The 16,344-nt window shown below is 56.8% G+C and overlaps 6 protein-coding genes across 6 annotated transcripts; 3 read left to right on the forward strand and 3 right to left on the reverse strand.

Annotated features, from left to right (window-relative positions):
* On the reverse strand, positions 1-568 carry WHR41_06402 (uncharacterized protein; the record flags this gene model as incomplete). The annotated part of the gene is made up of 2 exons (XM_069375007.1): positions 1-324; positions 518-568. Coding segments are annotated over 2 exons (375 nt in total), but the record flags the coding sequence as incomplete, so codon positions are not given.
* Positions 569-1,633: 1,065 nt separating this feature from the next.
* WHR41_06403 (uncharacterized protein) lies at positions 1,634-3,412 on the reverse strand (the record flags this gene model as incomplete). Its single annotated transcript, XM_069375008.1, has 2 exons — positions 3,211-3,412; positions 1,634-3,161 (listed from the first exon to the last, which is right to left on the reverse strand). Exons 1-2 carry the CDS (start codon positions 3,279-3,281, stop codon positions 1,634-1,636), a joined length of 1,599 nt encoding a protein of 532 aa, XP_069228186.1. The 5' UTR covers positions 3,282-3,412.
* Positions 3,413-3,628: 216 nt separating this feature from the next.
* Positions 3,629-4,516, forward strand: WHR41_06404 (uncharacterized protein; the record flags this gene model as incomplete). The annotated part of the gene is made up of 3 exons (XM_069375009.1): positions 3,629-3,967; positions 4,020-4,326; positions 4,379-4,516. The coding sequence occupies exons 1-3, from the start codon at positions 3,792-3,794 to the stop codon at positions 4,514-4,516; spliced, it is 621 nt and encodes a 206-aa protein (XP_069228181.1). The 5' UTR covers positions 3,629-3,791.
* Positions 4,517-6,060: 1,544 nt separating this feature from the next.
* On the forward strand, positions 6,061-7,326 carry WHR41_06405 (uncharacterized protein; the record flags this gene model as incomplete). The annotated part of the gene is made up of 1 exon (XM_069375010.1): positions 6,061-7,326. The coding sequence occupies one exon, from the start codon at positions 6,061-6,063 to the stop codon at positions 7,324-7,326; it is 1,266 nt and encodes a 421-aa protein (XP_069228182.1).
* Positions 7,327-7,773: 447 nt separating this feature from the next.
* Positions 7,774-10,197, reverse strand: WHR41_06406 (uncharacterized protein; the record flags this gene model as incomplete). Its single annotated transcript, XM_069375011.1, has 6 exons — positions 10,078-10,197; positions 9,774-10,023; positions 9,330-9,706; positions 9,190-9,275; positions 8,555-9,134; positions 7,774-8,492 (listed from the first exon to the last, which is right to left on the reverse strand). Exons 2-6 carry the CDS (start codon positions 9,803-9,805, stop codon positions 7,774-7,776), a joined length of 1,794 nt encoding a protein of 597 aa, XP_069228183.1. The 5' UTR covers positions 9,806-10,023; positions 10,078-10,197.
* Positions 10,198-12,065: 1,868 nt separating this feature from the next.
* On the forward strand, positions 12,066-14,588 carry WHR41_06407 (uncharacterized protein). The gene is made up of 3 exons (XM_069375012.1): positions 12,066-13,436; positions 13,489-14,169; positions 14,307-14,588. Exons 1-3 carry the CDS (start codon positions 12,482-12,484, stop codon positions 14,363-14,365), a joined length of 1,695 nt encoding a protein of 564 aa, XP_069228184.1. The 5' UTR covers positions 12,066-12,481; the 3' UTR covers positions 14,366-14,588.
* The last annotated feature ends 1,756 nt before the right edge of the window (positions 14,589-16,344 follow it).

The following is a 16,344-nucleotide window of genomic DNA, read 5'->3' on the forward strand; positions in this document are numbered from 1 at the left end:
CCCCACACCAAAAAAAAAAAAAAATTCCAAAAAACCCACCTCGCTCTCCAACCCCACCCCCTCCCCCACCCGCACCGGCCTCAAATACCGCACCGCCAGGCTCTCCGTCACCCCCAGCGTCTCCCAGTAGCCCTGCTGCGCGACCGTCAGCAGCGCCCACCCGGTCCCGTAGTCGTGCGCCAGCGCTTGCGCGCCGCCCGCCAGCGTCCCGAAGGCGTTGGCGTAGCAGGCGAGCGCGGGGAAGCGTGCGCGCAGCAAGCCCCGGCTGGCGTGCGTGACTGTCGTGTGGGCGAAGAGGGCGGTGGAGAAGTTCGGGGTTGGGATCTAGGCGTTGTTAGTGGTTTGTGGGTGCGTGGGTGAGGCGGGGGAGGGGGCCTTTTCTGGGTTTGGGTTTGGGTTGGGTTGGTCGTGGGGAGAGGGACTTGCTTTTTCGGCCCAGTCGTTGTTCGACATGAAGCCTCTGATTGCGCGCAGGAGGTCGGCGTCTGCGTCTGCGGTTGCGGACGGCGCGCACGACGCGCTGGAGTTCCTGCTGCGCGGCGGCGTTGGCTTCCTGCTTGGTTGGCATTGGTGGCGAGGCGATGCGAGGATGTGGTTGTGGAGGCGGAGGACTACGTGGGTTGACGCCGGGATGGGGTTCGAGATCGCTGCTCGTTGCGCATGATCTCATACGTGATGTATGTTTAGTCCAACGGCCGCGCTGAGTCGCTCGCGCGACGAGGTTGACCCATCGCTCAAGCGTGCCGTTTGAACGGACGAAAGGCAGCGAACAAAACGACCGTGACGACACCGATCCGAGAGAACGACTCGGGCGTTTAGTGTACAATCCAGCGCGGCCCACGAAGTCGGTTGCGAGTTTGATTCGTCGATCGTGATGTGGGTCGCGCCTCAGATGGGGGGAGACATTGCGTATTGCTGCGTTGTATGTATAGCTCGTGTAACGCGATCAAACAGGAGGACGGCAGCCTCCTTGTCTCCATCGAAAAAGCCCGCTGAGGGTAGGGGAGACTTAATCACTTGAACTGCAGAGTTACCTCACAACGATGACCGCAGCTAGCGGCGGGTAGAGCAGAGCCGATCGAAATTCAGAGATCCCCAAAAGCAAACGGGGGCTCGATGCAAGAGCTGCGACCGAGCTGCGTTGGCTGATTTGGGTATGTGCACCTTTTTAGGAAACGCTCGATCATGGGCGTCTTGGGATTCCTCCGGCAAGTGATGGGAGATGGGATAAGAGCATTATTGGGACTACCCTGTAAGCAAGTGGATGAATACTCATGAAGCTTCGAAGTCAGTACGGAGGTCAGGGTGGCGCTGAAGGATCGGGGAGAAAGATGAACATTGCTTGGTGATAGGTCTGATTCTCATATCTTTTTCCCGCCTAGCAGATTAAGGATCGATCTCGAACCCTCTACAGTACTTCCTCTATATCGCCTTCGCCCTAGCTCGGCTGCAAAACTTTCGCTGTTGCAGCATTGTATCCGCCGACACCCTTTGGCCTACTGTCTTTTGCCAATGGGCAGCACTGTTCGCTTTTCCAACCCCCAATAGTGTGCGGTTCCGAACGATCGTCCCAGCTTCAAGACCTCCAATGCCCTGCGGCCCTCTTAACGAATCCTCACCACCTTACCCCCCCTCATCCGAACCTCACCTCCTCCCTCCAAATCCTCCACCACCTCCCCTCCCCGACCCCACCACTCTCGCCGGCCCCCACAAGCCCCTCGACATCCTCACACAGCGAAAACATCACGCCCACGACCCCCGCTCTCGCCGCGGCGGGCTCCGCGCCGCACCCGTGCAGCCTTCGCTCCTCTGGCACCTGACTTTCGCTTTCCGAAGCTTCGATCTCCGCAGCCCGCGCCGCGATGCCTGCTGCGCGGCGGCCGTCGAAGGGGCCGTCGCGGCCTGTTTGTTTCAAGAGATGAATGGCGCGTTGACGGATGAAGGGGACGCGGCATTTGAGGGCTGTCAGGAAGAGGGGTTGCGCGGGGCCGAGGTCGGGCGTGAAGGGAATTGGGAGGCTGGTTTGGGCGGGTGGGCGATTTTGTTGGTCTTGGGAGAGGATGACTTCGGCGTCGGCGAGGATGGACGCGAAAATGTTTGTGTATGCGTCGTAGGATTTTTCGTAGGGTGAGACGAGGGTTGAGAGGTAGATCAGGCAGGATTTGGCGTGCGTGTTGAGGACGAGGGCGCGGGTTTGGGTTCGGCCGGAGGAGTGTGAGGCGAGGGTGGTTGTTTGGGCGATTGTGTGGTGGAGGCGGGCTACGTGGCGGCTTTGGTCGATGGAGAGGCTGGTGGGGCGAAGGGAAGAGGGGAGGTATTTGTATTGAGAGGCGGTGCTGGCGAAGACATAGCTTGCGTGGAGTGTTTGGAGGGCGAGAGACTCAGGGTCTGTTGTGGTGTGGCTGTAGGGGTTTGAGTGGGTGGAGATTGGCGGGAGTCGGGGTCCGGTGCTGAGCACGTAGCTTGCTATGTTGACGTCTAGGACTAATGCTGCGTAGTCCAGTCCATCGGATGCGACGAACCGTGGTGTTTCGTCCTTGTTGGGAGTAGGAGGGGTTTGGGGAGGGCTCGTAGAGATAGCGCGATCACCAGAACCAGATCGATGCAGCAGCAGTGCGACAAACCCTTGAAAATGAGCGAGAGCCTGGAGCTCTCGACCAGCAAAAAGATCCACGAACGCCAGCAGCAGACAGGTGGCTGGGATGGAGTTCGAATCGATGTTTTTGGCTGTTAATTGCTTTTGAACCTGGGTAACGGCTTTGCCGTACCATCGCAGCAGAGCCACAGCGGCCTTGTCGTCTCTCTGTACTTGCAACTGAGCTGCGGCTCCAAGAGCCGCAGTTGCATTGTGTATACCGCAGTCTGAGAACGCCAGCTGCGGTAGTAGGGAGTTCCAGAAAGGAGCGGTCTTCGCGGAGCCTCTGAGGGACCCGCCGCGTAATAGCTCACAGCCTAGCTTGGAAAATCTGCAGCTATCGCTAGTGCTTCCTGGACTGCTTACACGTATAGCGAGCTCATGAGGCAGGTGTATCTGGATGGGCGAGTATGCAGCCTTTGTCTCATGAGGCAAATCTCGGTTCGGGTAGCCTTCACATAGCCTGCCAGCTCGGATGCATCGCAGACATGAAGGCTTAGCCTCATCGCATTTGACTTTTCGATCCCTTGCCAAGGTAAGTAGGTTTGAAGCGAACTAAGTTATTGACAACATACTTGCAAGTGTAACAACCGTGATGCGATTGCCTGACGGCCAAAGTTCGCGTCCGTTTCGATGTGGTCGACATGGTCGCGGCGCGCTCTTACCGCAAGGTGCCGTCGTGTCCGACGCCTGCGAACATGGCGCAATGCTCGGTGCCGAGGGTGATGGTAAGCATCCACGTGGCGAGGCGCATTGATGAGGTTTGAACCTGTCAAACATCGAAGTGTCTCCACTCGTCGCATGGCAGTGCAGCATGGAGATTCGGCAGGGACCCACGTGTGCAAGGGCGAAACTTTAATTGACACTAACAAACTCAAAGACCGAGCAAAGGAGTGAACTAGTACCCGTCACCGAGATCACTAAACTCAAAGACCGAGCAATGTAGGTAACAACAATGATCAATAATTAGAATGTCCAACGTAAAGACCGAGCAGAGGATATTTGATGACGACGCAGAATGCCGTGACGAGGCCCTCGTCTTTCGACATGCTATAAAGTGTTCTGTCAGCCGTCCCTAAGTTTTCTTTGATTGTAACCAACACAGCACGGTCCGTTCTACTCAAGTCGCTCTTATACTCTTCACTCCTTTGCCAACATGTTACACCAAATCCTGGGCTCGCTCTTGTTGCTGAGCGTCGGTGGTCAAGCCGCCAAAATCCAAGGATGCAAGCCATTCCCATCTTCAATGGATGAGTTCTCTGGCAACTTCCAGCAGCCACAGCCTCCGACTGTCCGTACGGAGTTCGGAACAAGCTTCATCCAGCACAAATGGTATTGTTGCTGTTTGAGAGACTTCCCCAATCCGTTGCTAACACGACAGCAGGAACACGAACCTCTCCCACGTCACTGCTGGCTACATCGAAAACTCCGCCGAGCGCAAGTTCGTTCGTGTGAGCGAGGCATACGACGGTAACCTTGCGTCGTCGGCCTTCGAATATTCGAACGTCACTGCAGAGGGGCAAGTCAACAACGTGCTCACCACGTACGAAGCCAACAGCACCACGCCGAGCGTCTGGACCGGATATGTCATCTCCAACTTCCCGATCTTTGAGAAGGATATTCTTGTCACCTCTTCCGCAGTTTTCAGTGGCCTTGTCAAGCGTCCGTTTTTCGACGAGGAAGTTGCTTCCGTAGGTGCATCTCCAAGCTGAGTCCGAGATCCTTGACTGACGCGCATTGCAGTGGAGCATTCTTTACCTGGGCCAAATCCCAACCACGATCTACACGACCGATTGCAATGTTGTGGTTGGCTATGACTACTTCTCGCCGGGCTTGAGGACCAGAGTGGTGACTGAGTTCTTCAACATCAAGGCCAATTGAGACTTGATAGCTCTGGCCCTAAGCTCTGGACATCAATGGCCCATTTGATAGTCATGCACAACGCATTCTTGCGGACATAGAGGAGGAGAAGGAGGTGATGGATTTCCATTGGAAGAGTCTTACTGACGTGGTTGGGTGCGCCGTGGTTATCTAAACCGTGCCGCCTCAGAAAGCGACAGCTAGGTACATACTGTTAGATATTCGTGTTTGTAGGCGGTAATAAAGATTTTATCCGATGTCCCAGTTGATTTCGAGAAACATCCATAGCGTAAGGAGAAGATACTAGACCAGAACGTGCAGAAACGTTGTAACACAGCCATGGAATGAGAGTTCTCTGTTTCGACATTGCTGCCGCTTCAAGACTGAAATGTTATAGTGCGACATGATTGCCCTCGGGAGAGTGTTCTGAGTAAACAACAGAGACTAAAGCAATGGCGAATCACGTGAACCACTACTGCCACCACGTGACCTGTCGCGCAGACCCCTCAGGCCCCTAAATAAGGAAATACAGCTTATATATGCGTGTAATGTTCCCATTGACGTAACCAGGACATAAGCGGTAGGCGTGGGGTTTCGTGGCGAAGTGGGCAACGCCTGAGCGGGACTGCACCTCCGTTTGCTAGTGTTCTGGCGACACCCCAGTAAGCAAAACTCGTCAGGGTTTTCTTCCGGCGCACCGAACGAGATGTGGCTGTTCTTTTGCTGGCGAGTTCGAACCCCAGCAGCGTCAATCTTTTCTTTTTATCTCCTGTCGGTCATGTGACTCGGAGATAACGGCTAGCACTCCCATCGCACCCTCCGGTGCCATTTGTGGGAGACAGCTTTCTCTTGTCTCACCGCACAAATTGGACGTAAGTTCTCAGTACTCGTTTTAGACTCGATTTTTCAAAGCGCATATGGATTGTGCACATCGAGGGAGGTTTGGCGCCGGTGTGGGTTGCCCAATCTTGTAAAGTTCGTTTCAATGCCTTCACCATTACTGAGATAGGCCCACATCTTGGAAATACTCCTCTGAATTGTAAAGAGGCTACAGCAAGAGTGGTTCCTCACTGGAGGTACAGAGACCAGAAATGCTCTTTATGTCAGTGCCATCGGCGACGAGCTCCATTGCATGATGTAAGTCCACATCCGACGCAAGGAATCCCTGGGATATTTTGGCGTCATTCACTTCTTTCTGAGCAAATAATTAGCAGCTCTAAAACCCATGAGATCAACATGAGCTCCACCCGTGAGGATGGGTTATCTTACAAGCTGTAATGGTTCAAGCGAACCTCGTACTTCCCTTTTCGTATGATGTGTGATGCAATATCATTGACCAGACATCATGCGAGTATGACAGCACCTTCTGTGTTGAGCCTGGAAAATGAACATGATCCCTAGTGCGCGGAAGTGAAGTGAAGTGAAGTGAAGTGAAGTGAAGCTGCAGCGGCGCTTCGCCAAAGCTTCCCAAAACGGCCACGCGCGCAACCCTGGACTTCGACAACGACGATCTTCCACTCCCAACACCTACCCATTGCTCACGAACTCTCTAAACAAATCACACCATGGCGACTACAGACGGCCTCCCGCCCGACCCTCTTGCGTTTCTGCGCTCATCTATCGCGGATTCGAGCTTGCCCATTCCAACCACCTCGGCAGAAGCAACAACCGCAGAACAATCGCTGGCAGCTGCAGGATACTTGGTCTTCAATCGCAATGACCAACACATCTCGATACCACTCACGCAGGAGACGCGCTTCATCAGTGCTTCTCTCGGTGGCAAGCCGATCGACCTGCGCTCGGTCTTCTTCTGCTGGCAGAATCGCGACATGGGAACTGGTGACTACATCGCGGCAACACAGGCGCTCAATGGTGAACTTTCGGCACTGGGCAAGAGCGACACAGTAACAAACTTGGTGTTCGTGGAAAAGCTCGACCTGGTCAATTGGCTCAGCGGCGAGAGCGGCGAGGAAGAGAGCGAGTTCATCAAGAGCCTGGACGACAACCAGCAGACCAGAGCCGAAGCGCGCGATGCGGCCGTCACCGCCGCCGGCGGCGAAGACGTCGAGATGCGCGACGCCGGCGTCACGGACGCCGCCGCCCGCAAGCGCGAGGAGGAACGCCTGCGCGAGATCTACGCGCTCGAGCGCAAGATGGGCGACCGCAACACCGTCCTCCGCGGCGTCAAGGTGCAGGACTTCAGCGGCATCCGCAAGTTCAGCGCCGCCTTCCACGTCAAGAACGCCAAAGCCGCGGCCCCCAGCGCGCCGCTCAGCGCCAACCCGGCCCTGCGCCCCTCCGGCAAGCCCTCCGGCGGCCGCCGTGCCGAGCCCATCATCCTCCTCTCGCCCTCCGCGTCCAGCCTCATCCGCATGCCGAACGTCAAGGCCTTCCTGCAGGACGGCCAGTACCAGGCGCCGGAGACGGCGTCGTCCACCGCGCCCAACATCCTGCAGCTCACGCGTCTGCTGCCGAGTATTGATCCGCAGCGGCCCATGCGCTTCATCCTCGTCGACTCGCCCGACCAGTTCCGCCCGGACTACTGGAACCGCGTGGTTGCGGTTTTCACGACGGGCCAGGCGTGGCAGTTCAAGAATTACAAGTGGCAGGCGCCCGCGGATTTGTTCAGCCACGTGCTGGGCGTGTATGTTGGGTGGCAGGGTGAGGTGGTGCCGGATACCGTGAAGGGTTGGGGACGCGGCGTGCTGAGTGTTGGGCTAGATAAGGGGCATGCGAGGTGGAGGGATCGCGAGGTTGTCGAGGAGGTTTGGAGTGGGATCGAGGCTAGGATGAGGGCTATGGGGTGGTCGAGGGATGGGCCGAGGCAGTAAGGGGGGTTGGTTTGGTGACGGGGATTTGGTCTTGCGGGATGTGATATTTCTGGGCAATGCGTTCAAGCGGGAGTTGGGAGGTCGGTTCAAAAATGGTATCATTCTAAAGATGGGCTCATTTGGTAGGGCCAGGACGGGAGAGATTTCTAGCGCTGAAATGGATGCTGCAGATCTTGTTCAGCTGCCACTAGTAAGCAATTGATCGTTGGTATTCATGTCTGTAACATCGAAGAGAAATTCTTTTAATCGCCATCCGTCCTTGGACCCGAGAGATCACACGTATTGCGCGGCCAAACCGCTTTGATGAAGCTGCGATGATGCAGACTCGCTGGACCGACACTTTATACTGCATACCGGACCTAATTATCAACGGCAGCCATCGCCCCGACTCAGGCGAACGCCTTGCCCACCGGACTGACTGAGCAGCTACCCTAACCTCCCCACACCTCACTCCTCAATCTTCTTCTCCTCCACAACCCCCTGCCCACCCTTCGACAGCGTCGGCAGATCCCTATCAAGATCATACATCTTCTCCTCCAGCGCATCATAGTGGTGAAACAGCAGCCAAAACACGACCGCCGTGCCAGCCGTGAAGACGCCAATGCCCGCGTACATCCACAGGATCTTCGGGTCGACCAGCACGGGCAGCAGCGCCTCGCTCAGCGCGGACCCGAACGCGTTCGTCAGCAGGTACATGCTCTGCACGAAGCTCTTCATGCTCGGCGGCGCCTTCGTGTACGCGTACTCCAGGCCCGTGACGCTGATGAAGATCTCGGCGAGGCCGATGAAGACGTACGCGGGCGTCTGCACGGCGATGTGCACGTGGTTGGGCAAGGGGGTTTCGCCGTCCATGCCGGCGGGGCAGGCGCCGGGGGCGCTGTAGCAGGGGCCCGCGGAGTAGACGAGGTGCTGGACGATGGCGGCGTAGGCCATGCAGAGGGCGGCGAAGGAGAAGCCGATGGTGATGCGGGCGATGGGGCGGAGCTCGATGCCCGCGCGGCGGAGGATGGGGTAGAGGATGCGGTCGAGGAGGGGTGTGAAGATGAGGATGGAGATGGGGTCGAAGTTCTGCATGAAGTCGTTCGGCATGCCGTGGCCTTGCATTTGGCCGGCTTGCGAGACGAAGTTGGAAGAGAATTGGCCGTAGCAAACCCAGAAGATGGGGTCTGTGAGGGAAGGAGGCGTTAGTGAGGGTTGATGGTCTGCGACGAGGGTAGGGTTTGCTTACAGAAGACGAAGACTTTGCAGGCTTTGAGGGCGCGCTGGAGCTCGTCGACGAAGTGGTCGCTCCAGGGCACGGGCTTAGTGATGCCGTTGGTCGCACGCCAGGAGGGTTTCGGGGCGTTTGTGTTTCGCTTCTTGATCATGATGCCGATCGCCTTGAAAGCGTCGGTGATAATGGAGCCTTGCGGCGGGCGAACGACGTATGAGTTGCGGCGGAGGATGAGGACGCCGATGCCGACGTTGAACATGCAGAAGCACATCAGGAAAGCAGTCCAGAAGCCCTTGGCCTTTTCCATGAAAGGCGTGGCGATCAAAGAAAGCGAGCCGAGGTTGATGCACCAGTAGAAGACCATGTAGATACGCTGGTATGTGATGGCCGGGTCGATGATTGTGCGTTCGCCGCCCTTCTGAACTTTGATGGCCATCTTGCGGCGTTGGTATTGATCGGCGATCAGAGGAGCAATGTTGGATTTGATGCCACCGGTACCGAGACCAATGACAATGATTGCCGTGACATAGCCGCCGAGGGCGTGTCCGCTTTCGACAGAGAAGGGTAAGGCACTGACCCAAAGGATGATCAAGCCCTGAAAGCCCGGGTCAGTCGTGGTATGAAGAGGCCAGGAGCATGTCGATACTTACGACCCAGTAACAGCCCGCAAACAGCAAGATCGTCTTGTACTTGCCAAGGTACTGATCGGCGATGACAGCACCGAGGATGGGTGTAACTGAGATTGAATGTTAAAATCGATGCAACTATCAAGGGATTCCATCGAACGTACCATAGCAGAACCACTGGAAGAATAGATTCAATCCGGTGGCGCCCTGATGCCCCAAACCCAGACCAGGAGCGCCATCAGCACCATTGGGCCTGTTGTTGATGTAATTCTGGAACAAGCCCTGAGAGCCGTAGTAGGTGAATCGCTCTGTCAATTCAACGACGGCGATCAGGTAGGCCGAAGCAGGAAGGTTCTCGCCCACTCGGCGGAGAGTACGCTTCTCGTGCTCGTTGGGCTCTTCGCCTTCGGCCGTCGGGTCGAGCTCGACATCAGTCGGTGTGGCGGCGGCTTCCTTTTCGTCCAGGTCTGAGCGTCCGATGTAGCCGCCGGCCAGATCGCGCTCTTTGTTGGGGACGCGCTCGGCGAACTCTTCGTGCAGCCTGTGGTATTGTGAGTATGGCGCGTTGTGGTGGATTGAGTGAAGGTCAAGGTGGGAAGATGACTTACTCTGCTGCGGCGTCCTGGTGGTTCTGCGCCATGCTGTCCTTCAGATGGCCTCTTGCCAAACGTATGAGACTGCAATGAATGCTGTCGTCGCAGGTTCTTGGGAGGGACGCGGGCAGCTTTTAGAACCCCGACATGCTCGGCTCATCGACCGGAGGGAGGTGCAGATGGCACCGTCGCACTGCATCAGCCGAACAACCTTCAGCGCACGCGACAGGCGAATAAGCTCCGTCAGTGCGGCCCCAGGGTTGCACTGTTATCAATTAGCGAGAGTTTTGCGCGCCAGAAACGGTACATGATCGCCTACGTGCGCGAGAATCAGGTGGATGGGTGTGGCGCTCAAGGGTGGGGTTTATGCTACAGCCACTGTCGTCGTGCTCCCATCATTGGTACTTTGCCTCCTTATCAGAAGTGAGAATTAAGTGCCTTCGTAAAGGATGACAGTGCAGTGCACGATTGTGCTTCCCATGCGACAAGCGAGCTGCTCAACGGCTCACGTGGAAGATAGCAGCTGAGGTGCCATGATCTAGACCTAAAGGCAGGACGGTTGAGTTTAGACTTCATGCGAAGCCAAGGCTAAACACGAAAAGCTAGCCATCTTGGCTGAATCCTTATTGAGGCTAAGGTTTTTCTTGGAAGGATACCAAGGCCATCCCAAGACAAGCCATTATTTGCTAGCAGCGGCTTGTCGCAGCGTCGGCCGTGCCACCGCCCAGCAATGTGAATGCTTGGTCGTGCTTGGGATTCTGTCACAAGGCTATCGTGCAACCTGAACAGCACGCTTCATTCAAGTGGCGAGGAGACCCCACCCGCGAGGTTGTGTGAGCCTTTGTCGCTACAGGGACAAGGTTATCACCTTACTGATACGGCATAGCGCATCCAGCGCCTCAGAGCCTCTGGCGGCGAAATGCGGTGCCCCTGTGGTCAGCAGGGTGCCCGCTTGCGACGAATTGCTGCCGACAGCCGAGAGGCGACGCTGCTCTCAGGTACGCGCGCCGGAGTAGCAGCAGAATTCAGCGTTAGCGTTGCGGCTGAGGTCGGCTTTGAGCGAAAATGGATGCTGGACGAGTTGCGGGTTGTTGAGGCAGACTGTGGAGTCTCAATGGCGAAGTAAGAAAAAATGGAGAAGGCGTGTTATGGTCGAAGTCTGTCGTCTCTCCCCACGGGGTGTGGTGAGGGGTGATTTTCAGGTCCACAATTCTCATCGGATGGCCTTGCTCGTTTGGATCCCCGAATGCAAGGTGTACTTTCCCCTCTGTTAAGCAAAAGCTCACATCTCTCTCGACGCTTTTGGGGTGCTTCAAACTCGCTTCGGCTTCGAGATTGTAGGCCCTCACCGCGAACATCCCTCTGCCATCTTTTCAAGCCTAGATCACCTTTCATCGTACGTTTCGGCGAGTACGGGTGATAAAAGAAAAATGCGCGCCGTGCTCGTTTGTTCTTCCGGACATAGGTCCGACGGTTCACAGAGGCGAAGCACGTGAACATAGCAACCTCTTAGGGATTCACTGATGCCGAGTGCCACCACCGGCCAGTATCGGTAGGGTTTTCTTCCGTTCACCACCAACACATACTGGAGAGGACGATCATCACCCAATCCCACTACTGCTTCTTCTTCCTTCATCTTCTCCGCGCTCTCATCCGTCTAAGGGCCCATATCTTTTAGAGATTGGGTATCCATTCTGAGCAACAATCAGGACAAGGCGTCTACATTCGCATTTCGCGCAATGAGAAATGCCCATCATTATCTTGCTGTTAGATGGCTGGATGCAAGAAGGTGCATCCGAGCAGCTGCGCGTAGCTAGTCACACCACCGCGCGGACTGTACATGCTCGTAGATCTCCGCCGAGCGCATGGGGCAAAGAAACAGAAAACGGGCCTGATGGAAGCATTTCAGCCTTACGAGATGATGTCCAACCCTCCCAACCTTGGCGGAGGATGCACCTCGATGATTTCTAACATGAGCTGGTTCTACGCGATGAAGTATAGAGACGTGGACGCACTTGCTTGCACAGGTAGGAGCGTTTCGAAAATCCCTCCCAGCCACATGGTGTGCATGGGTCGGGCTCACATGCGAGTCGGGCGTGCAAGCGTGTTTCGAGAGCGTTAGTGGGAGGATTGGACTATTTCCGCAGAGCCCAAGTGTGGATCGGCGCTGGGTGCGGGCTTGCCGGCAGGGCTGATGGGAGTTGGCAGTGGGAAGTGGGATGCCATCCGTGGACCCGGTCGCGCAACGCGGATGAGGGTCTCCCTTGTCCAGCAGACTCGCTTCTCTGTTTCTCGGTGCCTGAGTAGCTCGCTGCAATCCCGTGCTTCTCTGCCTACATACGTCCGCACTCATATCGCGTCTGTATCGCATCCTCCCACCGGCTGCCGCAGTCCACGACTCAATCTATACAGGGGACGCTGGGCAGCACACCCCGCTGATTGGGCGCTATTGCAGTCGGGTGACGTACCACCCCTCCCCCTCGTGCAGGCCCAGCCTCCTGCAACATCCACGCACACGCTACCAACTCCATACTCCACCGCGCCTACATTTTCGCATCCGAGTCGCTGCGCCGCTCTGATATCATTTGCCTGCTGGCCAGAGCCTCCACCGCCAAAATTCATTCGGCGCCCGACCTCTCCTCACCGAGCACCACGTCTGTCTCACAGCACCCCACCCACCCACCACCACCACCTCACCTCAACTAGCCTCGCCTCCACCGGCCATGTCGCGCTTCGCTGGCGGCTACCGCTCATCCGCCGACGACCTGGCGTACGGTGACTACCCGCCCGCGCCTCAGAGATGGGACAGAGACCGCTTTGACAACTTTGGCCGCGGCCCCCCTCCACCGCCCGAGCCTCCCAGAAGTCGCTTCGAGGAGGATTACCGCTATGCTGAGCGTCCTCCTCCGGGCATCGCGGTGCAGGAGCGGCCCTACAGCCGTGGCCCTCCTGCCCGCTTCAACGATGAGCGTGAGCGCGACCGTATCTTCCAGGATACCTTCCACGAAAACCGCCCGAAGCGCCGGACGGACAGGGAGCTCTTCGGCGAGGTCGACCCTCGTGAGCTGGCGCAGATGGCCCTGACGCCTTACAGACCGAGGGAGCAAGAATTTGATCGCTTCGCGCCTCCGCCGAGGCCAGGCATGATCAGGCGCCAGAGCAGTTTGGATACCTTCGACCGACGCCCTGCGGGCCCTCGCTACGACAGAGAGGAGTATCGCATGCCGCCGTACACACCTGTCCCGCTGCCGATCAGGAAGCCGGATCACTATGACGAGTATCATTACCATAATCACCACCCGGAGCACGAGAACTACCGCGAGGTCGAGATCAAGCGTGAACGGTCGGTACACCGCCGTGGCGGCCGCGGTCGTTCCAAGAGCCACAAGAGCTCCAAGGCTCCCTCAACCAAGGCACCCTCCACCGTGAGGTCTTCCAGCTCTTCTAGCAGCAGCAGCTCTAGCCTCGAGAGCGCCTCGAGGGTAAGCTCCTCACCTGAGCGCCGCGTCGGAAAGAAGGGCAAGACCCGCATGCCAAAGCGATTGGTACACAGGGATGCTCTGCACGATCTGGCCTATCCATACGACGAAGAAGATGACTTCTTCCTGTTGCGCATCGCTCTGGAAAAGGACCAGATTGATGAAGTCATCAAGATCAGTGAGATGTACAAGGCAGGAGGTCAGTATGCCGTCTGAGAGCAACACAATGTCAATCGCTAACAGTACTACAGACAAGAAAACAGTCTACAAGTTTGAGGAGAAGGTTGAGGAAGCTCCAGCTCCACCACAGGAGGGCGGACACGAGGAGCTCATCCGCAAGGAATACATTAACCCTCCCTCGAACTTTGCACCGTCGACCATCCGCTCCCACCACTCGCACCGTTCCCACCACTCACGGTCTCGCTCGCGACGCGCACCATCTCCCAGCGTCGCCCCCTCTTCCCACCACCACAGCCGCTACCTCTCGCCTCCCCGCAGCGAGCGCAGCCACCGCACTCGCAACCGCAGCGCATCCGAGGCCGTCGTGCAAGAGCGCAAGACCGTAATCGAAGAGCGCCCCGCCCCACCCGCCCCGCCGCAGGCGCCCGAATTCTACGAAGACCGCCGCACGATCATCGAAGAGCGCGCGCCGCCGCCCTCCTCGCACAGCGGCACGCTCGTCGTGCAGGAGCGCGACCCGCACAGCACGCGCGACATCGAGGCCGAGATCCGCGCTCTCGAGCTCGAGCGCCACGCCCTTCGCCGGGAGCGTGAGGACCAGGACAAGACGCTCGTGCGCGTGCGCGACCGCTCCACGGACGAGTACCAGCTCGTCGAGTACCGCGACCGCCGCGACAGGGAGATATTGCCGATCGTCGAGCGCAACCCGAGCCCGCCGAGGAACGTCATCCGCGTGGAGAAGGATAGGAAAGGTAGGATGGCCTTGGTCCGGTCCGCTCATTGATCCGTCGAATGTATTATGTTTTTGGTGGGTTTGACGCCATGATTGGATTTCTTCGAAATGATCGTTTCATCGGAGCATTCGCTGACGAGACTTCTTTTCTTGCAGAACGCCAAAGGGAGAAGCAGGCCAAGAAGGTGGCTATCGCAATGGCTACTCTTACTTGAATGGCCTTTTTTTTCGCCCTCTAATTTGGACCTTGCGGATTTCCATTTGATCTTTTCTTTTTTTACTCTTCAACAGTCCCGCAGAAGGGGAACGAATATACGGCCGAGCGAGCGAACTTTATACACGAGGATTCCTTTTTTTCCCTTTGATCATTACGGATCTGGTTACTGCAAGAAGAAAAAACAAAATTTCGCTATCGGGCAGGCACCGGGCGATATATGTTTTTTTTTTTTTTCGGACGGGAGGTACGAGGAGGCACTTTTGCGCCACGGCCTCTTTCTGGCAGTATGTCTAGATCCTGTCTCACGCTATTATTTAAGATTTTTACTTCATCCCATTTCTCAGTCTCGTGTATGAACGTCGATACGCCGTAGAGGCGCCCTCAAAATTTGTCGCGATGCGAAATGCGTGGTCAGAGGCTGTCTTGTTTTTGAGTTTGGAGTGAGGACACTTCACTTCCCGCCTTGGCACGGGCTTCACAAGCTTGGGATTTGATGGTTAGCGCAGTGGTCGATCGGTAAGAGCGTCAGTGGGTATTGCATTGAGTACATTGCAAGGCATAAGGGAGCATGGTGTGACAGAGGATTAATCGGCAGCAAGCACAACATCATGGCAAAGGTCTCCATCTTTCAGCAACGAAGTCCCTCCGCAGTCTTGCCCGCGGTGGTTTCCAACCACACTACAGCAGGTACTTTCAAATGTCTTTCCCGCCTGCTACGGATGACCGATCGCGACTGACGAGATTCCAGACAAACAATCCGGCTGACAAACATCTTTGTGCCTTGACGCTCGCATGTCTTTTCCGCTTTATGAGAGACAATGCGCTTGCCATGCTATTGGCTTTGCTGACGCGCGTGAGGACAGCGACTGCAATTGACTTCCCGCTCCTATTTTTTGATGGCCGCCGCAAGGATAGATGTAGCGGGCGTCTCTTCGCGAGGTATTTGATCTTTCTGTTCTTTGTACATCGGTACGAGTCTTGTCTTAGGCATCAGATCACAACGAGATAATCATGAGTAAAAGGACCTTTTCAGACTCTGGCTTGGAGGCTGACGAGGACGACTATGGTTATGGGTACGAGGCCGACAATAGATTGGGAATTCCGACTCCCTTCTACTACAGGACTCCCGCGGACAGGGAATATGGTTATGGCAACTTGCATGCTGGCTGGGACGCTTACGGATTCACCTTCCGTCGCCGTGGGAGCGGAATAGATTGGAATCAGGCAGTCGAGAATACTGGTTCCCCGAATGTTGGATCTGATTATGACGGTGAGGATATTGGTAACACCGCTTCCATGCATCAGCGGGCAGCAATGGGTGCTGCTCAAGAGACCCTCCACGAATCTGCCCACGCGGACAATGCGCCTCGCTATACCGACCAAGACACCGGCAATGCTTCCGACGACAACTACCCGACCCTGTTGGATGCCACCCACCATCACCACTATCACCATTACTACCATGACCACGACCCGGTGGTCGCGGACAACCTCCACCACCATCCCTACCACAACCATCCCCCAGCGCCCCCAGCAAATCCCCCAACCAGACCCTCCTCCGCCACCTCCAACCTCAGCTCCAACACCCTCACCAACGACCAACCCATATGGCACACGGCGACAACCCACTTCCTCACCCCGCCCCTCTCGGCCGCAACCCTCGCCCTCCCCGAGCGCAGCAACACCGCCGCCGGCCCATTCGCGCCTGTGCGCCGCTTCCTAGCCGACGTCGACGCCCTCGCCATCCCGGCATCTGCGTCAATTCAGGAGCAACAACCCCAGCCCGCGCTGCATGCCCCGCTGTACGAGCCTCCCGCTTTCCCCGAGGATATCCTCGCTGGCACGATCGATCGTGAGCAGCGCGAGCCGCCCTGGAGTCCGCCGCACGAAGTCTGGGACGCGCAGCAGGAGGTCCGCGCAGAGTACGAGTCCGTGGCGGGGAGGTTGCAGCAATTGGTGAACGGGCCGATGTGGAGG

The sequence above is a fragment of the Cladosporium halotolerans genome (genome assembly GCF_011745625.1).
Source record: "Cladosporium halotolerans strain TM138-S3 chromosome Unknown Sca21, whole genome shotgun sequence".
Taxonomy (NCBI): Eukaryota; Fungi; Ascomycota; class Dothideomycetes; order Cladosporiales; family Cladosporiaceae; genus Cladosporium; species Cladosporium halotolerans.